Raw genomic sequence first — 24,874 nt, 5'->3', positions numbered from 1 at the left:
GTTTTGTTCCTTTCAGGTCATTGTTCAACCTCCTTTGAAGAGTGCAAGTACTTCTAGAGACTAACTGAAATGGCTGCCTCAACATCATGAGCTATTATCTGGACCCTCTGCACTGCCACAGGTTGTATAAGGCCATAGAAATTAGATGTTCCCAATATCATAACTGGTGATTTGATATTATCTTGACCGTTTGAATTCATAGGAGACTCTTCTAGAGGGCTGTGGGGATGCTGGCATAGTTCTGAGGGTTAGATGGGGCTTGAGTTACCTGACAGTCTCCCTTTCTCACACCCCCAAATGACAGCAGTACAAGTCAGACAGGATTGTTTTCAAGTGTTTATTAACAAGAGCAGAACTGCAACACTAGTGCAAGCAGTTACATCTTCTCCTGATGAGAATACATACCGAGCAAGTACAACAACAAATAGACATGCCTGATCAAGAGATGCTTAGTGTTGACCTACAGATATGGTAGAAACCCATGTTCATAAAGAAATAAGTTCCATGGAGGTCTGCTCTGTACAGATGTGTTTTTCAAGGGTCAGTCAAGGCTGGACTAAGTCAAGCTCTCTTGTAAACCTGTTTGCATACTTGGTCCTCACAGCGGAGCTCCTAACAAGAAGGGAGAACAAATATGTTATTTAACTTGTATAGCAACAGTCAACCTGACAGTTAGGTACTTGTGAAGTTGAATTGGCTTACAGCAAGTCCTTTACAATGGTGAGCATCTTGTAGATCTTGTGCCCTTGCTGCCAGTCTGCAACTAGTACCCACACAAGTTGTGCCTTACACTGTGCTCTACGGTGGGTTGTGGCAAGCGGGATTCCAGAACAAGAGCACACCAGCTACTTTTGAATTGCAGTGCAAGTGCAAGACGCCCCACATGCAGCTATTCATGCTCAGTGCTAGTCATCCCCACTTCATTCTGCCCCTTCACATGGAAGACAGAGGGGGGCCATGTTGTTACTTCCGGGAGCAACCCCCGTCCCTGCTCCCCAGCTGGAGCAGGATAAGCCCTAGACCCTGCTCAGTGGGAGCTTGAGGGCCAGATTAAAGTGGCTGGCAGGCCAGATGTGGGCTGTAGTTTTCTCCACTCCTGTACTAGGGCAAGCCCCCCCAATGCATTTATGCTGCAGCTGCCTGGGGCTCTAGGGGGTGTTACTCACTACAAATAAGACTAGAAATGGACTTTAAACAGGAGTGAAAGTGACATGGTCTAGTCATTTTCATAGTATTGCCAACCAAGTTTAAAAAAAATTAAGCAGCCTTACCAAAAATCATGTAAAATAGATTTGGTGTTTATTTATATTCTGCTTTGAGCCTTTATAGTGCACTGGGGTCACATTTTGAAGCTGTCTCCCACAGCCACAAGAGCTAGAAACTTAGCTTCTTTAAGAATGAAGGATGAAGTCATCATAGCCACTTGACCCCAGGAGCTGGAGCTTTAAGGATAATAATCATGAGATTTGGCAACACTGCCTTCTGTGTAAGGCCCTTCTGGAAAGTAACTAGCCTCTAAACACTACAGTTTTTCAGTTGCAGTTTTCACAGGAGAATATTTAAAACCCAAACACCAAGAATACTCCACATTTTAAGTTGAGGGGGGAAAAAAATGGAGACTTGGTCTCAGGGCCACTGCACACAGGAAAGGAAGACAGCACAGGAGCTCTTGACAGCTCTTCCTCTTGAAAGAGAGTTGGAGGTCAAGTCTTCTAGCCAAATCAAACTATTGCCATCAGTGCCTCCACTCAGATATTAACATGACAGTGAATGTCAGGTCAACTATACACTTCATACTTAAATATCTGAGCCATCTTATCCAGAATTACACATCATGTGTATTGGCTCAGGGACAACATTTTCCCTGCTAGGTGCCTTTGAAAATCTGGCCTTTAGTCTGTGTCCTACGGTGACCAGACAATGAGTCTGAAAAATTGGGACAGGCTGGAGGTTAATAGGCACCTATATAAGACAAAGCCCCAAATATCAGGATGGACCCTATAAAAATTGGGGCACCTGGACACTCTAGTGTGTTTCTCAGTGCCTCATCTGTACAATGGGAATAACAGCACTGCTTTACCTGACTGCAGGGCTGTGATGTGAGCTACTCCAATACCATGGTGATGGGGCCACATAAGTGCCACAGGCAGAGTGGCAATTTCTCACTATCACTGCTATCCCTTTCCGGGGTTTTGGCCCACTCTTTTCACCTACCCCCACAGCTCTTTTCTGAATGTAAACTTGGCTCAGAGGGCTTGGCTGTATTTCTTCTGAGTCCCCTGCATTCTCTTCAATGCCTGCCCCCCCCCTCCCGCAGAGGGATTCCTGTTTTACAGGTTCATCTAATGCAGGGGTGGCCAACCTGTGGCTCTTCAGATGTTAATATGCAGCTCCTTATATAGGCACTGACTGAGGCTGGAGCTACAGGTGCCAGCTTTCCAATGTGCCAGGGGTGCTCACTGTTCAAGCCCCCAAGCCTCCTGAATGCCACAAAACAGCTAATCAGGAGGTATGGGGGAAGCACTGATTGGCAGGGCTGCTGTCGGTGGGAGGCACTAGGATTGGGGGTTACTGATTTTTTACTGTGGCTCTTTGGCAATGTACATTGGTAAATTCTCAGGCTAAGGTTGTCTGGCATGAGGTGGCCAATTCTCATCTTGCCGAGGTCACTCGGTCTTTTGGAGGACTGGGGGGGGGGGGGGGGGGGGGGGAGGAGAAGGAGAGAATACTACCCTGAGAACTAATGGAGCAAGTGAAGAGGGTGGAAGTTTATATATACACACACACACACTTCTCTTCCAAGGCTCATGTATCCTTCTTGCAATGCTTAAAGCATGGAGTCTAGTAGCTTTTAACATTTAGTGTTATGTTCTAAGTAGTCTTTTGTCCCTGTTGCAATACCCAGAGATAGGCACTCAAACAATAGGGTGGATAGACAAGAGTCCCAACTCTAGAGGAAGTTCAGGAATGCCAAGCCCAGGTACAAGATTGAGACAGAAAAGTCAGATTTTGATACTTAAATGCTTCCAAGCCATTTCAGAAGTCTACTACAGGAGAAGTCTCTTCTCCCAAAGATAGTAGAGTCCTTGCCTCTGTACCAACCACATGCATGTAGATTCTTCCTTTCCTGGTCATGTTTATGTTAGTAGACCCTAGCATCCACTGCACCGAGAATTGCATGGGAACATACCAGTTACCCAAACCAAAGCAGTATAGATCCCGACAGCCATCATGCAGAGCCATGAAGTTAATTCAAAATTGGAATACAACTGAATACCAGATATAGCTGATCTCCTTCAATCCAATGAGTCCAGCCCCTGTTGTTCTTGTCTCCAGTCTGGACACAAACAAGCTTGTCATTGTCCCAGGTAACCACACTCTGCATGTGAGAGAGACACACACTTAATTTTAGTCTTACCAGGGTAAGAGAGAGGTGCTACAAGAATGTGGTGTAAGTTGCTCCCCACAGTTAGTGCTTCTACATCATGCTCTGTAGAAAGTGGGCTACCTTAAATCTCACATGTATGCCATGGAGTAAATAAGTAGTCCCCATCCCCACCTCCCAAGAAACTTGAGGGTTCCTTCTTTAAGAGTTTGAGGACAAAATTTAGGTCCCAACACTAACAATTTATCATTGATCAGTTGAAGCAGTTTGGTGGATTTTTGCCTTGTGATTTGAGCAGGTACAGCTTTTTTTTACCTTGCATTTTCTATGATCTAGGCCTTTATTGTCTTCCTCAAACTCCTCTCCAATTTTGAACTGGACAAAGTAACTTCTGAAAGTGCTGGTGGTTTGGATGGAGAATGAATCACCTTCCTGTTCAATCACCTTCTGTGGCTTCAGCATTTTTGCTATCTTGCGAGTTGCAAAGTCAATACCTTAGGAGAGAGATTTATCATAAATGTTTTTGTACTTGCCAGCCTACAAGACCCAGGCTACACTGTAATCAGTGCTGCCCACCAGAATGCTTCCCAGAGCCAATCCAGGTTTGGGTGCTGCTAGTGTGGCTCTATGTCAGAGGTACATGAAAGGCCCCCCTCTCTCAGGCAGTTTTCTTCAACAATGTGTCTACCTAGTATTTTACTCCCAAGCATGGGACTGCAACTCCCAAGCTAGGTTGCTGGGATTTGATTAGCCTGGTACAGGAGAGAGTTTCTCAACTAGATGGGTCACCTTACACTATTGGCCAGTCATAGTAGTGTGCCAGTGCTGGCACAGGTGTTTACTATATTGACTTCTGCTGTATTATTACAACCTGATGGATGCTACTGCTGTGGTAGAAGTGAAGGTAAAGTTTGGCCTGTACTTAGTTATGCTGACCCAGATAAAGTTGACATCAGATGAGATATGCATGTGTAATCAAAAACAAACCGCCACAGAATTTGGTCTTAGAGCTTCCTAACCGTGGGGTACAGAGCTCTCCAGGTTATTGGTTATTCCTTTGTTACAAGGAACTGTTCACATCAACGTGTCCAACAGAGTATGCAACATGTACCCACTGTAGCTTAGACACCTGTTGTCTAGTGTTATTTGCTCCATTAAGGACCTGTTTATCTTTTTGATGATTACCAGCATGGCGTTTTCCCTACACATGTAGTATTTATAATCAGTAGAGGGCAAGGGGCTGTCAAAAGCAGAGTTAGACACTTATGGTTTTGGCAGCCAAACCAAGCCACTTAGCCATTTGGTTGAATAGTTCAAAGAATAATCTTGCATTTTTAAGGTAAACTGTCTGTCCTTGCTCTCTAAACAGAGAGGGCACTACTGCTACCCATGCAGCCACAAGAATCCTCACATTTCTTTCCCTAAGTAATTTTAACTGTTCACATGTCAGGACCATCACCAGGCTGATTGTTTAAACTCAAGCCATTTCCAGGGACTGTCAATTGCCATGCAACAGCTGCTGATCAGTAGCGAGTCTGCAAGATCAGATTCTTTTCATATGGAGCATGAGACAACTACTCAGTGGCAATAGTCACTGGCAAGGGCCTGTATCCCTGAGCTGTTAGTTCAGAACACTACATGCATTAATGTTCAAGTTCACTGGCAATGGAGACAGTCTTTTAGGAGCAGCCATTACATTTAACTCAGCTGCTCCTCAGTCTCTTCAGAGAGACAAGACCAACTCCCATTCATCAAGGGGATTCATGCAAGTTTCTACTCCCCTGTTTAGGCAGGGTGAACATTCATTGGGAGGTTTCAGAGTGGTACCAGTGTTAGTCTGTATCAGCAAAACAAGGAGTCCTTGTGGCACCTTCGAGACTAAAATTTATTTGGGCATAAGCTTTTGTGGGCTAGAACCCACTTCATCAGATGCATGGAGTGGAAGATACAGGAGCAGGGATAAATACATGAAAAGATGTGAGTTGTCTTCCAAGTGTGAAGTCAGTTTAACAAGACAATTTAATTAACAGCAGGATACCAAGGGAGGAAAAATAACTTTTCCAGTTGTAATGAGAGTGGCCCATTTCAGACAGTTGACAGGAAGGTATGAGTCACAGTAGGGGGAAATTAGGTCTAGGTTTTATAATGATCCAACCACTCCCAGTCTTTATTCAGGCCTAATCTGATGGTGTCCAGTTTGCAAATTAATTAGTTGCAAATAATTCTTCATCTATTGGCAGTTTCCCTGTAGGATAGGAAACAGGATGTCAAAAACCGTATTTAATAGAAAGCATGGTATCCCTGCTCTGAGCTACTGAACTTCAATGCAATCTTCTTCGTGCTAGAGACAGACCGAGGCAAGATAGAAAATAAACCTTCTCATTGTATAATTTGTGTCCATCCAGCTTCATTTAAAAAGGAGATTTAAAATAAGATACTTTTCAGTCTTCCTATGGTCATATATTTGAGATAGACTCCAGTATAGGCTTTTATGCAGCAGAGGCTGAAAAGTCTCAGCCTACTTTGTCTTGTTCCCTGCAACATATGGACTTGCATGTGCAATGATTAAGACTTGGAGATAAGGACTTGTCTTTATTAAAAAGTTAGAGTATATTAGTCCTCAGAGGGGATTCAAGAACATTATCTTCAGACCAAGGATGTGGTACTACTACTAGAAGAGGATCCTTCAATATATTACCAATATTGGATGAAAAAAGTTCTAAGCCATTTAGAACATTAAGCAATGTCCAAAAAAAAAAAGAGTCAAGTTAAGACCAACACTAAGCAATATATTTAAGTTGAGTGCATAACTGTTGGAAAGAGTCAGGGCCATTCACCACACTTAGACACCTTAGGAGCTTACTAAAACAAAGTTTCCCAGTTTTGTTACAGGTTCTAAAGGCACAGCCTACACTTGCTGTTACACTACAAAAGTATTACAGCACTGAGGCCCTTTCTAGTTCCTCTCCCACATTCTCCTCATTATTGCATATAATTGGTCTGACCCCATTCTTATCAGCAGTTCAGATGCTAGTTTCAGAAGTTAAAAAGGTTGAGAACCTCTGCTCTAGATTCTTTCTGAGGCCCTCCCCCCAACATGCTATAACAACTCCATGACCCACCTGTGCCACAATTGCATTTCTGCATATAAAAAGCCAGGGCCAGCATTAGGGGGTAGCAAGCCAGGCAATTTCCTGGGACCCCATGCCACAGGGGCCCCTACAAAGCTACATTGCTCAGGCTTCAGTGTCAGCCCTGGATGGCAGGGCTTAGGGCTTCAGCCCCATGCAGTGGGGCTTCAGCTTTCTACCCTGGGCCCCAGCAAATCTAATGCTGGCCCTGCTTGGAGGCCCCCCTGCAACCTGCTCACATCTCCACCAGTTGAGAATCACTGACCTAAAGCATGGCAGAGAAAGAACTACTAAAGAGGATATGCTTATCATCCTATTCGGGGTCACCACAGTGAAAGTGATTTTGCAGCAGTGGTCTGCTAGACACCACTCTTGCTGTATTAGAGGATTGGCATTTAAATAGTCAGATGTTTAGCAACAGGAAAGATCAAAGACCTTGTCACTGACAGAGAAAGAGAGTGTACCTCATAGCTTCCTTATAGCCCTAGTAAGGATGTTACCTGGATGTAGAACATCTTATTGTGGGGAGCGCTTCTGAAAAAAAGCCTTATTCTTGCAGATAAGGCAAGTGTATATTCAAAAGGAGTGACGATAGTGAGGGGACACAGCTGAAGAAATCACTCCCTCCCACTAGCAGGGGTCCACACACACGTACAGCAGTACTGCTAATTCCCCATGAGAAAGGCACCAACCAAGGACAGATATCAAACTTCACTACAGGGAGCAAGGACTCCTGAAAGTAACAGCATACTAGTGATTAGTTACATTGTATCCCACACCATACACTGATCAGACAGGCAAGTGAGGGAATAGTCCTTTTCTTACTTATGGGAAAGAAAGAAGGGGGAAATCAGGTCCTCCTGTAAGGAGACAATAATTGCCCCCTCCCCCCACCCAGAGAAGGAAAACTTCAGCCACCCCTAGATTTTAGCAGAGTTCAAACCCCTAGGCATAGAATTCTATAATTTTCACCTACCCAAAGCCAGCATGTAACCTTCAAAGTTGTCACTGCTCATGAGGTTCCAGGTGCCACTGAAATCCACAGGCATGGCTAGGCTGTTAGAGCAAGAGCCCCAAAGGGAAGTGCACACTGACCAGACAGAAAGAACTGAGAGGGTATCTACCAGCTAGGCCCTATATGAGGGGAATTGTGGGAGGGGTTACAGCTGACAGCCTTGCTGGTGGGAAGGTGCCACTGGCCAACCAAGAAGTGGAAGAGGGGGTGGAAGTACAATTAGCTTCAGCTGGGATTGGAGGGGAAAGGTCACACTGTCTGAAATCTTTGTGTGGAGCAAATGTTACTGGCCCATGAGTCACAGTGGGGAAACGAGTGAATAGTTTAACCTCTTCATGGTCACTCCCTGCCCCCATCAGTTTAACAAGGGAATCAGGGACAGATTTCGTAGTTAGTAAGTGAGGGCCAATGCAGGTGCATCAGACCCAGGCTCCTAGATTGGAAACCTGCATGAGTCTGGGGAAAGTTAATCTCCTTATTATAAATATGATGTGTGCTAACAGAGGCACAAAGGACTGATCCTTATGCTGTGCATGACCTTCTATTGGGGAGAAAGGTGACCTCCATACCACAATATTAGAAACTACAGTGCACATTCCTCTTGTTTCTGAATTATGACAGAAGAATTATATTAATTCCTTTTGTGGATGTCCGGATGGGAATAGAAGGCAGTATAGTGTAGTGGTTAGAGCAAAAAAACCTGAAATCTGATTCTGATTCTTGGCTCTACAGTGAATGACCTTGATCATGTAACCTCTGTGTTTCTTAGTTTCCTCTTCTGTGTTCTGAGGTCTTTTTATGCTGTGAATTATGTCCAAGACAACCTGGAATCCAGCTGTGTTGCCAGAGTGCACAGTGATTGCAGTAGTTTTGATCGCCACTTTTCTTGCTCAAATCCTTTCCCTGTCCTCAGTCTGGGAACATTGTCAGATGGGGAGTGGGTCTAGTAGTCAGAGCAAGAGACTGGGAGTCAAGAGACCTAGATTTAATTCACAACTCTGTCACTGAATTTCTTTGTAACTGTGCCTCAGTTTCCCCATATGTGAAATGTGAATAGTAATGTCCATATTTGAAAAACACTTTTAAACCCTCAGAAATAACAACAATAATTAATAATAAAAGTATAAAGTGCTGTCTTCTATATAGATAAAAGACATGACCTGCTAGTTCTTTAATACACACAAAGCCTGATCAAGTAAAGGGAATGCACACGGTAACATGGATATGTTGAACAATTCATCCCTGTGATGCTACATCAAATGCTACATATGGAGGCACAGTACATAAGGATCAGAGCAGAGGGTGATTTCAGTAGAGAATTTCCTGTCTTCAAGTGGAGGAAGAGGGGTAGAGTGCAAGGAATCCTTTATCCTTAGGTGGTGGGACTTTACCTTTTTCAGTAGCTAAAGTAATCAGTATTCTGCTAAGCAAGTCTTTCTGCATGGAAAGGGGAATGAGAGTCCAGGCATGTAGTAATTGACTGAATTTGGGAGAATAAAGATGACAGAAGCCCTTACCCCTTTTACATGTGGAATTGAGATGATTCCAATATTTTGATTCCTTTATTTTTCTGTTGTGAAGTGACCTTTCTCCATTGTGTACATAAATAAAAGCCAGGAGGCAGTATGGTCTAGCACAGTGTTTCTTTTCAGGTTATCAGCTTCTTATTCAAAGCAAAAAAATGTTCATGACCACCTTAGATTTACTATGAGTATAAAACATATGAATTATAACAATAAGCCTATATTATTTGTGTGTGTTTTGAGACTGCTTGACCTTGAAGAATAGGGCTGTATAGGGAGCAAGATTTTCTTTACTTTAGATTTAAATTTTTATTACAACATCTTTCAACTCCTCCTCCTTCCCCCTGAGGGTCGCAGCCTATTGGTTGAGAAACTCTAGTCTAGTAATCACTAGTGGATTAAGCATGAGGCTAGGAGCTCCAGAGTTCGCCAAAGATGTGTATATGGGAAAGTCAGATCATTTTAACTGTTCTGCCTCAGTTTCCTCATCTGTAAAATGGGGATAACAATATTTTCCCTATCTCAGAGATGTGTTCTGAGGATTAATTTAGTCACAGGTGTGAGGTATTCAGATGCTATAGTGATGAGCGACACAGAGGAACCTATAAATATCTGAAAGAAGAAAAATGATGTGGCTTTTAAACTTTAACCCAGACTGTGCTGCTGTTGTAGCAAAAAATAATGGTGACATTGACATTTATATTAGTCAGAATGTTGAATGAGGAAACAGTCCCAACTACTATATTTATTTAGCTGCTGCTGAATCAGTGGGTTCAGGTCAGGCTGGATTAAGAGCCAGGATTTCACAAACCTGGTTTCAAAACTCTGACCACATTTCTGGAGCTAACAATTGTGCCTACTTGACCCATGTGACCATGGAAGTAGAATACTGGGATGCCAAGCTATTCTTCCTCTTCTGAAAATGGTATTGTTCTCTAGCATATAGTGTAACAGGGAATGACCCAGACAAACATTTTGTAGTTTATAAAATAGCATTTCCCCCAGTCAAAGAGTTAAAATCTGCATATAATTTATTTAGTGGTTAATGTAGGAACCAAAAAGGGCTCTGTTCTTGCTTCTTAGAAAGATAAATGTTACACAGATGAAAGGGTTATTTTGGCATAATCCTTCCAGGCATCTCTCCCACAGTAAGGAGGGTTCAGCTGGGTCACTGCTTGGAAGGGCATAAGGCCCAGATCCTCGCAGGTATTTTGTCTCCTAGCCTCCATGGAAATCAATGGAAGTTAGGAGCCTAAATACCTTCAAGGATCTGGGCCTGAAATGTTATGGTGATGGGTGCTGCATAAGAACATAGACAGATAGGAAACTTCCAGAGAAAACTTACATAGTGTAGAAAGTTATGCTAATAGTTCAGTAGGTGGAGCTCTTCCCTTTAAATCAGTACCAAACTATAAGCCTACGTATAGAGGCTATACTGCTTGAATTGCCAGCTTTAAGATGAGACATAAAAAAGTATCCTTTACAATTGAGCTCATTTTGTAAGCATAGCCCAGAGTGCTGGCCAAATTCCAATATGAGTAATTTAATTCTGCCCCATAAATTCCTCTGTAGTTTCAAAGTTCTGTACTGTTGTGTAGTGTTGCTGTGCACAGCTAGGCAGCTGTTACATTCCACCATGGAGATGGTAGCATCTCAGTATTAGATAAAGTGATTCCAAGCAGACATATTGTTTGTAAAATATTTTAAGCTTCTTCTGGATGGATGAAATGTGTAGTATAAACATAATATTCTCATAATACAGTGCAGCTGAGCACAATGAATAATTTATCTGACAAATTTAGCCTTTTTATCCCACTTGCAGCACATCTGTGAACAGATTATAATTCCTGTAAATGTATTTGTTATTTGAATTTATTCAGTGAACTGGATTATTTGTGTGAATACTAGATTTTCAATATTTCTGGGGTCGTTTAGGGCTGGTCAGCATTTGAAAATTTTACTGATAACTTTTTAGGGTGGGGTGTGATATTTTTATTAAAATTGTTATACTTGTATAACTCCCTGTGGACACAGAATTATGTATAAAAGTGACTTATACTGGAGGAGTAGTTATTGCCCTGCCTGTACAGGAATAGCAAAATAGCTCTCAATTTGGCAACTCCTCGGAAAGATGACATCTTTAACAGTTCAACACAACAGTGTCACATTTTGTCTAATATCATGTTTTAATGTGGGATCATTTTGCCCAGAGGCAAGAACGCAACCCACTGACCCATACTCATTAGCTACATCTCTGTTATTGTGGGGAAGGTAGCTATTCCAAAAAGTCCTCATAGCTAGGAAATTAATTATAAAAATGCCACATCCTGGTCTCATTGAAGTCAACAGGAGTTTTGCCATTGATTTTATTAGGACCAAGATTGGATAATCAAAGTAGAAATTGATGCTGTGTTGGTTTGTGGGTTCTAGTGGTACAATAGAAAGGAATGATCAGTATTCACAATAGAACTATGACTTCAGTCCAGCAAGCTGCTCTGTATAGGCAGACTGTTTCACCCATGCAGAATCCCATTGCTATTGGTGATACTCTGTGCTGGGTTAAGGATTGTCCCTGTGGAAAAGCTTCTAAGATTTAGGCTATCAGACTTGGATTAATTTTATAAACGCTAAACAAATTAACACACTTGCTTATCACCAAATTTTTTATTGAAACACCTATTACACATAACTGCATGAAAGACCAGCAAAATATAACATGTGTAGACCAGGCCACTACAGAACATTCTGTTTAGTGCACAATGCTTCTCTTGAATTATATAAATCAAGTATAACAAAACACACCAGCATCATGATTTACAAAGTAAATCTCAGACTTAAAGTGCAATTTTACTCTGAAAAGTAACTATATAAACAGCACTCTCTCACAGAAAAGATCTGTTCTGCTTGTGTATTTAGGGTCACATCAGATGACTTTAATGACTAAAATAAATCTTTATTGCTTTTTATTCCTGTCAGCCCTGCAGAACCAACATAGCTAAAGGAGAGAGAGGTGAATTCTGTTCTTTCCTGGGCATTATCAGTAGAATTGTTTACTAAAGTTCCAATCTGTTAGCCCAGTTAAGGCAGTGGGACTGCCCAGATGTCACTGATTTGGCCTACAGTATCTTTATTACCTATGATGATGCGTGAGCTAGAAAGAACCTAGCTTGACTGTCAAAGTCCAAGGTGAGTTTGCATAGCTGCCAGTGAGAAAAAACATTTTTAATTATAAACAGATCACATTTGATCTGGAAATCACTGAGAAGAAATAAACATGGAACCTCTTAGTGCCAATTTCAGTCACTTTTCAAAGTTAGAAGTGCACTTTAAGGTAATGTGCTCACCTTATCACAAAGATTTTTTTATAAATACAGTATAGATGCTCTGAAGAAACCAATGGTTGCAAACTGGAACTAGCAGCAGCACACAGAGGCTCTAAAGCATAAATTAATTCCAGCATTTTTGTGTACCTGTGGAGATGCCATGCATTGCTCACCTTGTCCAGAGCACTGAGAATCTCATGTTCTGATAGCATATCTGATCTGGTCAGTATGACAGACTTCTGTTGTGGAGGATGCAGTTCAACAGTTTTCTCATACTATCTGAATAATAGCTCCTCAAGCCCTGGAACTTTTGATAAGGCACTTAATTCACACACAAAATGGAGAGAGAGGAGTGCAGAATTCACCAGCATGACATTTATAGTGTTGTTCTAACTTACACACCCAATTTGCTATGCTCACTTCAGAACCAGACTTCTAGGAAAGAAAAATGACATGTGTAGATTACATTGGAGCCCTAGTCTCTCCTTACTCTTCCTCCCTTCCAGTTACAGAAATTCTGGCTCAGAAATCAAATTCCAAAGAAAGGGCCCAAATGAGTAAGAATCACAATGACACTCTTCTTAACGTTTAGCCATTAAACCATTCATTTAAAATGAATCAGACTATTATGTACTCCAGATTTTGGAGTATGCTAGTTACTATGCATCAGTGATAGGAGAAGAACTGTAACAATTGTTTTTTTTTTTCCTTTTTCATGAGCAGACATTCCCAGGCTTTCAGTTAAAACACGACAGTGGAAGAAAGTGTAACTTTGCCTTGAAATGACCTTGTCTTTTGTTATAACACAATGAAGTGTTCAAAAAATTTGTGTTGTTTATCAGTTTACAGTTTGAACAGCGAAACTAAACAGGTCAATTTTGCTTTCTGTTTCTAGTCAATTTCACTTTCTGGTTCTAATGCACTAGTGCCTGGCCTACAGGTACACTACAGCTTAAGCTGACATAAATTATGTCACTCGGGGGTCTGAATTAGCTACCCCTTGAGTGACATAACTTACGCCGACTTAAGCACCGGTGTGGATAATGCTATGTCAATGGGAAAGCTACAGCTGCTCGTGGGGGCTAGAGTAATTAAGCCCGATGGAAGAACTCTCTCCCATCAGCTTAGAGCAGCTACACTAGAGAACTTACAGCGGCACACCCCTGAACGACTAAAGTTTTAGTCAAGGATATCTGTAACATCATCGTTTATAAAACCCATTTTGTTTCATTTTTATTATGCTAAGTTTTAGGTATCAAACTGTAGCACTTGATGCATAATTGTAGGACCTGCTTCTCCACAGTCTATCATCTTTTGTTGCTGTTCATGTGCAAAGAGAGTGTAAAACAGCAGCACAGCTGAGCGGCAGCATTTTGCACCCACTTTACTCTCAATTTGCACAGCTGTAAATGACAAGGTAAAGGACAGTGGAGGAATCCAGTTCCTAAGGCCTTGTCTTCACTGCTAAAAAATGTCTATTCTTAGATTTCAGGATAATGAATGAGTGTCAGCTACCCTTGAGGTAAAAACACTGTGAAGACAAGTTACTTTAGGCCTTGTCTACACTGCCACTTACAGCGCTGAAACTTTCTTTGCTCGGGGGTGTGAAAAAACACACCCCTGAGCAATGCAAGTTTCAGCATTGTAAAGTGGCAGTGTAGACAGTGCTACAGTGCTGGGAGCTATTCCCGTTGCGGAGGTGGTTTTATTACAGCGCTGGGAAAGCTCTCTCCCAGCGCTGCAGCCACAACTACACAACCACATTAAAGCGCTGCCGCAGCAGCACTTTAATGTCAGCTGTGTAGACACATTAGCTGTACTGTGAGGTAGACTTGGGCTGTGTCTACACTGCCACTTTCAGTGCTAAAACTTTAGTTGTTCAGGGGTGTGAAAAAACACCCTCCTGAGCAACAAAAGTTTTAGCGCTGAAAAGCGCCAGTATAGACAGCACTTTATCGCCGGGAGATGCGCTTTGGGTGATAAAACTACCACCGCTCATTCAGGGTGGTTTTTTTTTATTTTTTTAATATCGCCAGGAGAGCTCTCCCCCAGTGATAAAGTGTGACTACACTGGCCACGTCACAGCGCTGCCATGGCTGCACTGTAATGTGGGCAGTGTAGACATACCCTTGGTGAGGTCAACAGAGCTGACCTTTCCTAGTTTATTTTATGGTAAAACTAAATGCCGTGTCCTCACTGTGTCTTTACCTCAGGATAGCTCGTGCGTGTTAGTTAACCTGAGGTAAAACATACTTTTGTTTTGGTTTTTTTTAAAGACAAGGCCTGTGCTGTAAAAGCTCAATCCCCATACGCACAAAACTCCCATTGAATTCAATGGTACTTACATACATACAAGGGCTATAGAATCAGACCTGATTTACTGGAACAGATTAAACATCTTCCCACGTTAAAGCATAAGGTTTTCACAGCATAACAACAGGCTAGATTACAGTGTCTGTTCCTGCTTACACCCCCTAGCATATTTCTGTAAAGGGGCCAGAATAACCTCAGCATTCCTGTCTTCACTTTCTGGACTATACAGGTTGTATTTTTCAATGTAAGCCCGGACTGCATCAGGGACCAGGTAACGGACGCTCTGTCCTCTCCTCAGTGCTCTCCGGATCTTGGTGGAAGAGATGTCATTGGTGATCCACTCTTCTACCAGGTGAATGTTATTCTTGTGTTGCCAAAGCGTGTCAGATTCATAGATAAATTTCTGTGCATTGTTTCCAGCTCTGGTTATGCAGACAAGGCCATGGTTTGCCACAATTTCAGTGATGTCTTCCAGCTTCCACAAGTTGGGGATTCCAAAGGACTCCAGCATGTCAGCTCCACAGAGCAGCTTCAGCTGTGGGACACCTAAAAAAAGGGAATGGAAGAAGATTCAGTTTTAGCCACTGCTATTTGCTGACTCAGCAAGGATGTTACGCTACCTCTCCATATCCTGGGTATACTGAGGTAATGGGATGAAATTAAAAAAAGGAACATTCGGACAGTGTATTACAAAAAACATCCTGATAATAAGTTTTATTAGGCTATCCATAGAATAGTCTCCAAAGGGAGCAAAAAGCACTAGAAAATATATTCTAAGGAATGATCCTAACACTGGCCTTGTGACGAAGCAATCCACCACTGAAGATGAGAGAGCTCAAGGGGGGGAGCTACAAAAGGGTTAAATACAGAAGGATATCCTAATTTTATTAAAACCTTAGATGACATTCCAAAGGGATTCCCCTTAGAGAAAGAGAAACCAAATACAGAGCTGAAGAGGTCTGTGGACCTCAAAAGCTTGTCTCTTTCACCAACAGAAGTTTGTTTGGCATGATAGTTATCTGCCCTTCATGGGTGGCTGGTGTTAGTAGGCTCTGGCCAGGGAAGACTAAGATGACAAATTATTTTTAAGGGATCAAAAAACCACATCGGGGAAAAAAAATCCATTGTGGAAAGTTGGAAGGGGCTTATTGGCTGAAACCAAAAGGGGTGGGTGGGCCCAAGATACTAAGAAACTGGCAAGCTTGTTAGATCTTAGTTCATGCAGGTGCTCAGATTAAATAGAGATGAATAATAAAATTACATCTTTGTAAGAAGTAATAATCAATCTGGATGTTAGCTGGAATTTGTAAGTCATGCTACTCCACTTTCATGGGGTTTTAAATTACACCCCTACCCCCATTTCTGGATATACAAGGGACTTCTGACTTATTGTCCTTCCTTTCCTCATTGAATAAAAAGAGCCTATGACTCACAATTCCTTAACTTCAGCTGTAGTGTGATAAATCTCAGTAAACTAAATGTTTTTTTTTCCAGTTCAGATTTCTGTTATCCTAAGGATTATTGTAAAACCCGATTACTTCACCCTGATAGTTTACTGTTATGAAGGAGACTACTGATTCACGCCATAAAATCTAGATGTTTTATTTTCTTTACATTGTTCAGTAGGGAGGTCAGAACCGAGATCTAATACCAGAAAAATGCTTCCCAATGGCAGATCACCATGGCCTGGAAATAAGTGTGTGTTGCTATGAGGATTTCTTTCGCAAACATACTAAACCTTTTGTTTCTGGACTCAGTTGATTCTTTTTAACAGGAATGTATCTATTTGCTTCCTGTTTTCTCTTTCGGCCTGGCTTTATTAGAGGTACAGCATTCTGCAGACTGTTAGCAGGATTAGAAGATGCAAGTTTCTGATGATGGTATCTACAAAATAAATAATTTTTTAAAGAGTATTAAAGTTGTGCGATAACATAGAGAAGAGAACTACCTACTGAATCATATTTCATCACTTCCTCCTGCAGTAGCACCCTGAGTTTTTCATAGAGGTCTCTTGAGAACTTCCTCAACCATGGGCTGTGAGATCTGAGTCCTGTGACTACCAACGTGCTGGAGCTAGACGCATCAGCAATTAAGTAAGTTTATTTTTTCAAAGGAAGAAATTGGATGGAGTTAGAGTGACACAAACCATATGGAGAGGAAGGGCAGACACAGGAGCATCATGGGGGTGAAGGAAGATTGAAAAATAGGCATTCCTTTAAGGTTCTCACACTACTTTTAAAAGTATGGAAGAGCAGCATTGTGCATTAGCAGAGCTTAGTGAGGGAAGCTTGGGCAGCATGGGCCCACTCTACTCTCGGCTCTAGTCACCATTATGAATCCCTCACTTTCTTCAATGCTAAAAAGTCATCAAAAATAAGTATGTAAATGATATGCCCTTGGAAATGTTAAAGTGTTCATAGTCTCAGCATATATGCATGGGGGCCTAATCCTGCAATCCTTATTTATGTGAAAAACTCTTGCTCGTATGAATAGTCCCTTTGACTTCCATGGGACTGTTCATGTGATTAAGAGTTGCAGAACTGACCCTTAGCCATTTAAACCATTCCTGTCCTGATCCTACTAAAGGAATAGGTGTCTTTTCAGTGTATGGCTATGCAATACCTTAGAACTTTGAGTGTCTCCAGCCACTCATTCTGGCTGCTTTCCCAGTCATCAACTTGCACCCAGTCTGAGCTTTCTGTAGCAAGCTTTGCCATGGTTACTCGATGATTGGCGCTGATCAAACTTTTCTTCTTATATGCATCACCCACTGGGGAAATGATTCCTTTGATTACATTGTATTTTCCTGCGTGACAAACACACCCACACAAAAACAAAGAGTGACTGAGCAGATGTCAACTTCACTGTATTGTACATAAAGTACTTCATATGCATGGTCATTATGGTCTTTAAAAGAAGATGAATGCCATTTTCCCACAGAGCCCCGTTAGCCAATCCACTGGAACTGGAAAAGTGCTGTGCACTAGTCTCAGGCCGATGTATGGAGCACAACTATGAAAGAGAATTTGAATCATGTTGCCAAGTGTGGGTGACATAGACTACAAAATGCTGGTGTGATAGTCTCAGGGTTTGGGAAGAAGAGGCTGTGACAGATTGACAATATGTCTGTGTCAAACTGTGAACTCCTTTTTGTTTTGTGGACCCCATTTTGTTTCTGGGTCTCTCTTTTGTATTATAACCTTTGTTTTGAAGTGTGACCTTCATGTTGTATTGCAGCCTTCTTTGTGGATTGGAGCATCCATTTTGTAGCAGGGGCTTGACATCTAGTGGAATAACTATGTCTGAGAAGCAATGACAGAGCAATCAAGGGCTATCAACATTAAATGACTCTTCCCTAGTAGAATAATGAAAGGTTTCAGAGTAGCAGCCGTGTTAGTCTGTATCCGCAAAAAGAAGAACAGGAGGACTTGTGGCACCTTAGAGACTAACAAATTTATTAGAGCATAAGCTTTCGTGGACTATAGCCCACTTCTTCGGATGCATATAGCTATATGCATCCGAAGAAGTGGGCTATAGTCCACGAAAGCTTATGCTCTAATAAATTTGTTAGTCTCTAAGGTGCCACAAGTCCTCCTGTTCTTCTTTTTTTAGTAGAATAATGGTTTTTCTATCATTAGGGTCTTTGACTCTGAATGACAAGGGAGAAGCTGTAGTCCCAAAACTTACCCAGCTGAAGCACATAGACAACAGGGAGACAGAGATTGTTTTAAAAGAGGGTTGCTTTTCTCCGCAATGGGCCAGGCCATTGGCACATGCAAAATGACCAGTCAAAAGAAGGCAGCAAAAGATGCATAGTTTAAGGATGCTGATCAAACCCAGGACTCACAGGAGGGATGAGATTTGACTTTGGGTTGGGGGGTGCAGTCAGGATGTTGTTGTTTCTCAAAGATCTGTTACTCTTGAAAAGGCTAGAGAGTTAAGTGTCTGTGATTAAGAAATTGCTTTGCTAAGTCTGTGTTCCTTGACTATCTCCTGATTGACCCTTAAGGTTTTAATTAGAAACCAGGGCTACAACAGCCAGTTGGACTTGGGGGGGAATATATCTAAGCAACTGAGGGCTCAGGAAGGCTGAGGCAGTGGTTCCAGAATGTGGGATCCTACTGACCAAGAAGGGTGTCAGACCCAGAGTCTACCTCTGGGTGCTTGTATGAAATACCCAGGGGTAGGAACAGTGACCAGTCACTACCCAGACCCAGGGAGGCTTAGAAATACATGGACCTAGGAGTTGGGGTTGCTTACAACAAACTGGTGCTGGTCCACAAGAGGGGACAAGAATACACTCTGACAGAGGCCACTGCCACAGATATGATCTATTACTATGCTATATTCCCTGCAACTCTAGAAATTCTTCTTTGTCTTACCGGTAATTATTATCATGCATACATTCATACCCATCTATACATCTTGTTAATTGGAATCCGAATATAGACACTGTCATAGCAAAGCTATCGCAGATACTCACACATATGTACTCACCTAAACACACAACCACACACATCTCAGAGCTATACATTTTGAGTTAGCTAAGCTATTACTCCTACCTGTTTCATGCAAGTAGTCTTTAGCCAGTTCAAACAGCCTCAGATGCATGTTGGTGATTGGATTGAAAGAACCACAGGCCAGCAGAACGACCTGTGTCTTGTTATCTGAATTCTCCATAGGATTTCCCTGAAGCCACAGGTCCAAATGAAGAACTTCAGAGTCACAGCCACAAACTACAGTAAGGGGAGAGGACAAAAAAGTTGTTTTCTGCTCCTATAGAGTTACTGAATAAAGCAGAAGATGGTTTGATTAAAAGTGAACAACCCGTCATGCTAACATCAATGTTTGCTCTAGAATCTCTTACATGATGCTCCACCTTTGAAATTAGGAGGTTAACACCAGATGTAATTCTGCTACCTCCAGAAGATGTAACAGAGAAAGTGCGACCAGAGAGACTGGATGGGGGTAAAGGTGGCTATCTGCCACAAGAAGAATGAGGACTCTTGTGTGGGCCTTAAGTATGGGAAACATACAGTTGGGGCTACTCAGGGCTTCAAAGGATGTAGAAGGAAGAGAGCAGGGGGAGACAACATGAGATTTGTGTGTAATAGATAGCAATGTGACTGTACTAAGGGACAGCTCAGAGCTTTAGTAAAGAGTACTAAAGTGTGAAGTGTATATGGTGAATAATAGCAGCACTGCCATCCCAGCATTCAAAAAACATGAATCAGGCCCCTCAAAAATGATGAGATTTATCCTTTTGGAATGTTGGTCCTTTTATTTGCATTTGGCTTTCTGAGCCATTAGGGTGCAGTCAATTAATGTTTTCAATACACTTTTCTCCACAACCCCGAGGGCTAGAAAACATACTTTAAAAAAAACCCCAAAAGCTAAGATTTTCATGCAAGCTCTTGATTCCAGTAGCTGGGGCTTTAATTAAAATAAACAAACAAATAAATAAAAATCACAACACTCACAACAGAATTGTGAAAGTTGGCAACACTGCAAGTTATCCCAAACCTGTAAACTCCTATGTTCCTGTCTAAAGACATCAGCAAGTCTAAATTATTGTACCACCACTCTACCAGCTAACAGTTAATGACAGAGGGAGACCCACTAACCTCCTCATTTCCCTCCCAGCATTAGCTTGCATCATAATCACTGTGAAGATAATACATTCTGTGGGTGGCTAAGGTTAAAAAAAAAAAAAAAACAGTGATGTATGGTATAATTAAGGTTTAAAGGTCCCAGTGCTTATTTTTTGGCAGACTTGCTAGTAAATATTAGTTTAATCAAGAAAAAAACAGAAGCACTGGGTGTTTTAAACACATTCATTAAATACTGGCTTCAGTCCACAATTACCAGTGTATAGTATTTTAAGCTGTAATTCTTTTCTATCAAAACTACTACTCTAATGGAGTACTCTAAAGAAACATAGGGACAGGTGCTTCACTCCATTACGCTGGTTTTACACCTATCGCACATAGTTCTGTCCAGGGTGATCCATTCATTAGTGATCTATGAACTAGATTATTGCAACTCATAGTTAGGAGTGGAACCACACATCCTGAAAAAAGCTCCTATCGGTATAAAATGCCAGTCTGCTTAGCTGCGCAAGCTGCCATGAACGCATCACTCCAGTGTTCACTTTCCCACTGTCTTCCCAATGAATACAGAAACTGCTTCAGATTGTGTCCTGATTTTCAAAATCCTCCATAGGACTGATCTAAGTACTGAGAAATCATGTCTCCCTCTGTGACTGTGACTTCCTACGACAGCTATATTCAGGTGAAACAATTAAACTATAGATCAACAGGAAGAAGTTCATGAGTCTCGGAAACAGAACTTTTGTAGGAATTGGACCTTGACTATGAATCCTTCTGCAAGAGATTAGAACAAACACATCCAGAACTAAATGCAAAATTCATTTCTTTAGGTTAGCTTTCCCCAAAAAAGTTATTCACACAGAAAGATACACAACACAGCACACATACAAACAGACAAACTATAAGCTATTATTCTCTTACACACTGTGAAGGAAGAGAGAGAGATTGTTATTTTAAAATATTTGGGAGGCATTAGATACATGGGCCTCCATTACTGTAGTAAGTATGAAAATACAAAATCACCACGTTTAATACAGAAGGCAGCTCAAACATTACTACATTTGGACACAAAAATATAGCATCTAATGAACAATCCAATTTACCTGAACGTAGTGACAATGATGTCTATTAGTTGTATCATGAGGAACAAAATCTTTTCTAGTCACCTTTATCAGCTCTTCCTACTGAGACTGAGCGCACACAAAATTCCTTTGCTGGCAGCTTTGCGATTTGACCACAGGAAACAGAAGAGCTCCTCTTAGCTCTGAAGGTGAAGTTATCACCAGTTACTTGTTCTCTTTGCTACTGTTCCATTCAGACTGATCTATCAAAATTCTTTATATTACCATTCAGCTCCCTGCCTCTCATCTTCTATAATTTAAGCAACTTCCCTTTTTAAATTAAAAGAAAACAGAGAGAAAAAAAAATCACTGTTCCTGGAGCCTCATGAATAGTTCAAAGTATCTAGACTTACTATTTAACAGCAATATCAGAAAGTAAAACAGGACAAACAAATTGAGTAAATATCCTTTCAAAATGAGGAAAAGAAGCTATAACATTAAGCCTAGTTTGCCACTAAAACTTAAATACATAATTCAAGATTCTTCAGGTTTTTTCCTGCAACACTGCTAGTGGTTCCAAATTAAAGGATACATCTTGAAGTTCTTATTCAGCTTTTACTCTACCCTTACTTGTGCAATACTTCCAATGATTTTGTTAACGTTTTGTCTGAATAAAGATTTCAGGATTTTGCCCAACTGAGGAGCCTGTTTTCCCTCAAAATGTTAATGGAAATCCCATGCACACAACAAACGAACATAAAAACTAAATATGAAAGACAAAGAATCTGCTCTTAGCCACAGTGGTATAAATCTAGAGTAACTCCATTGGTTTAAAAGGAACTGTTCCCTATTTACAAGTTTATAACCATGAGCAGAATCTGACCCACATAGACTGAGTCTGTTACAGGAACTTCCTCTACTGGAGCTGCTCGATCTTTGAGTGTGGTGTAGTGGTTTGGGTACAGCATGAAGAAGCTAGGGTTCCTGAGTGTGCCTCCAACTTGCTAGGTGGCCCTTGGCCAACTTTTTCAAAAGTGGGCTCTGATAGTGAGAGTCTGAGTTCTTGGTTGTCCCCGTGTATTTCCCAGGGGTAGTGTATAGCAGGGCAATCACTTGACCATGCTAGTGTCAGTGCCATCCCCGTGAAAGTGCAAGTCTCTTCCTTGCAGTGGTTTGCATCTCCTGTCCGGGAGCGTGTGAGTTGCTTGCACACACTAGCGTGACCAGGGACAGCTGCTGGTGAGCCTGCCCCAGTGGTTTCTCTGCTGTGCTTCCTGGCCCAGTCACTGGCCATGGCCTGCTGGTCTCGCTTGTTGTGGCCAACTAGATGGTGGTGAAGGGCTCCCAGTGGTGCATGGTGTGCTTTGCAAGCTATGCAGATAACTCTCCATGCCTGGGGGCAGACACTGCCTGGCTGGGGTGAGCGGCGGCTGCAGGAGCAGCAGCGTTGGGCTCTCAGGGAGATCAAAGGGGATGGGGGGCATCATAGCCGTGCAATTTGGGAGCTTAGGGGGCAGAGCACAGTGGAGGAAGGGGGGAGCCAGATTTAGGAGTGGCACCCTTTTGCCTCCCCCTCCCAGCTGGAGCAACACACATGAAGCTCTAACTATGACTCACCCCACTAGCCCTGGGGAGGTAAATAAGGCGCCAAGAGCATGGGGGAGGTATAAGGTGCCCACCCATTGCAAAACTGCTAATGCTGATTGTGGTCGCCTGTATTTTTCCCAATAACTCCCTCAGAGCTGGAATCCTTATAGGGGCCACCTGGCGACAAGCTCCTGTTGCAGGCATGGGCACATGCCGAGCTAAATTCATCTCCACTGTAACTTACTTTACAGGATCATATTAGGAATGAATTTGGTCCAAGGCATCCATAGTATGTAAGTGACAGCCACAGCCAGACAAGTGTCATGAGCTGAAGTAAGGCAGGATCCAGGAGCTAGGCTTTTTTTAATCTGAGGCTAGCAAATCACTGAGAAGCCACATCAGATGTGCTGAACACCTAAAGCTCCCCAAGACTCCCATTGTAGTTGTGGGTGCTCAGCACATTTGAAAAATCAGACATCAAGTGAGTATGTAAGAGATGGTGAACTGGTTGAGAAATGGAGTCCATTGCAAGAGAGTGAGGAAGGCACTGTATGGAAGGCCAACTTGGGGAGCAAAATATTGGCCCATCTGGGCTTTATTTAGGTTTAACCCATCCTTGCTTCCATAGATACCACTGTAGTTAAACAGCTGGAGGAAAGCTCTAGTTTCTGTATTGAAATAACTCCTTTCTATCCCATAAACTTTTTTATCTACGCTGTGTCTCCTCTCTTTGCCCCCCCACCCACACCCCCCAAGAGTAATGGTGCAACCACAGATATGGTTAGGATGTCAGTACAAGTTAAGATTTCTATTTTGTTCTTTTAAGGTGGGTTTTTAATTTTTTTAACCTTTACTAAAATATTAAGTGGGTGGGGGAGACTGGGGCATTATATTACCCCCAATTAAAAATTAGCTATTCTGCACTAATCCTGACAATTCTCATTACAATAAAGAGACTCTGTGCTTATGGTGACCTAAGGGAAGTAAGCTCCATTCAAGTGAATGCTGGGCTTTTGAAATCCAAGGGCAATTGACAGCAGAAATGAACTACAGGGCATAGAATTCTGTCACTCTTACCAGCCATGTATTACTGGAATTAAAACCTCTCTTAAATGGCACTTCTCCCAGCTTCTTGAACATCTGATCAGCCCAGCTATGATTCATTACTGCCTGACTCACATGGCCTACCACCTGAGCTAATGAGTGCCCAAACACCATCACAGTTTAGATTGTAAGCACAGTTTTGTTTTAGGGCTATTTAATAGGGGTGTGTGTATCCACGGCAGAAAACAGAGCAGTAGTTTAGAATCTCTTAAGTCCAGTAAAGGAGCAAAAATAATTAAAGCCTGAATTCTTTATCAAAAGGGTGAAGAGTTGTGTACAGGGTAAATTGAGATATTGTTTATTAGCTTTTAATTATTATTATTTTTGAAAGGTGAATTTAGTGCTTCTGAACTAATAAAACTAATGGCACTGACTATAGCCACACAATGCTCCTCAATCCCGACTCACAACATCCTTGTCTTCTGAGCAGAGACCTATAGCAATATACTTTTGTTAATGTGTTCAGATCCAGATAGATTTCTAAAGACTAGGATGAGACCATTAAACTACTTTTACTTGTGAACCAAATTAAGATTCTAATCCAGTTCTCCAGAGGTGAAACTTCAATGTTTAATTCACTGAAACGCTTAGCCTCCATTGCCACTTAAAAGAGCTACTAATATTTAAAGGCAAATGTTGATTTTTACAAGATATACAGTAGTGCATACCATGTATCACAGGGTAGAATGGTGCTCTCAACATATATAATATAAAATACCTGTTTCCAGATACAGTAGCAAATTTGGCATAAACATCAAATAGATATTGACTCTCTAGTGGGAAAGGAATAGAAGCTTGTGAAGAGAGGCCTACAAAATATAAA

General features: G+C 41.8%; 2 protein-coding genes across 6 annotated transcripts in view; both read right to left on the bottom strand.

Annotated features, from left to right (window-relative positions):
- Window positions 1-323: 323 nt before the first annotated feature.
- On the bottom strand, window positions 324-7,680 carry RBP7 (retinol binding protein 7). The gene is made up of 4 exons (XM_005292850.4): window positions 7,493-7,680; window positions 3,701-3,879; window positions 3,278-3,379; window positions 324-612 (listed from the first exon to the last, which is right to left on the bottom strand). Exons 1-4 carry the CDS (start codon window positions 7,563-7,565, stop codon window positions 562-564), a joined length of 405 nt encoding a protein of 134 aa, XP_005292907.1. The 5' UTR covers window positions 7,566-7,680; the 3' UTR covers window positions 324-561.
- Window positions 7,681-11,703: 4,023 nt separating this feature from the next.
- Window positions 11,704-24,874, bottom strand: part of NMNAT1 (nicotinamide nucleotide adenylyltransferase 1) — a 22,353-nt gene continuing 9,182 nt past the window's right edge. For 4 of the 5 annotated variants that reach the window (XM_065575337.1, XM_065575338.1, XM_065575339.1 and 1 more), the window contains 4 exons: window positions 19,253-19,426; window positions 17,313-17,496; window positions 16,429-16,574; window positions 11,704-15,236 (listed from right to left, as the gene is read on the bottom strand). In XM_065575337.1, coding sequence (XP_065431409.1) covers window positions 14,824-15,236; window positions 16,429-16,574; window positions 17,313-17,496; window positions 19,253-19,426 — 917 coding nt within the window. In that variant the 3' untranslated portion in view covers window positions 11,704-14,823. Of the gene's footprint in view, window positions 15,237-16,428; window positions 16,575-17,312; window positions 17,497-19,252; window positions 19,427-21,402; window positions 21,691-24,874 lie in introns of all 5 variants that reach the window. The other variant, XM_065575340.1, reaches the window with a different exon arrangement.

Source organism: Chrysemys picta, chromosome 21 (genome assembly GCF_011386835.1).
Source record: "Chrysemys picta bellii isolate R12L10 chromosome 21, ASM1138683v2, whole genome shotgun sequence".
Taxonomy (NCBI): domain Eukaryota; kingdom Metazoa; phylum Chordata; order Testudines; family Emydidae; genus Chrysemys; species Chrysemys picta.
The sequence above is the reverse complement of the archived record's forward strand: the minus strand, read 5'-3'. Positions and strand labels throughout refer to the sequence as shown.

Coding starts and splice junctions, on each gene's coding strand:
- RBP7 (XM_005292850.4), bottom strand. CDS start 7,565: ATGCCTGTGGATTTCAGTGGCACCTGGAACCTCATGAGCAGTGACAAC. Junction 3,880..7,492: donor AGGTTACATGCTGGCTTTGG/GTAGGTGAAAAT, acceptor CTCTCTCCTAAG/GTATTGACTTTGCAACTCGC. Junction 613..3,277: donor AAGGAGATCAGCTATATCTG/GTATTCAGTTGT, acceptor CCTTCTTGTTAG/GAGCTCCGCTGTGAGGACCA.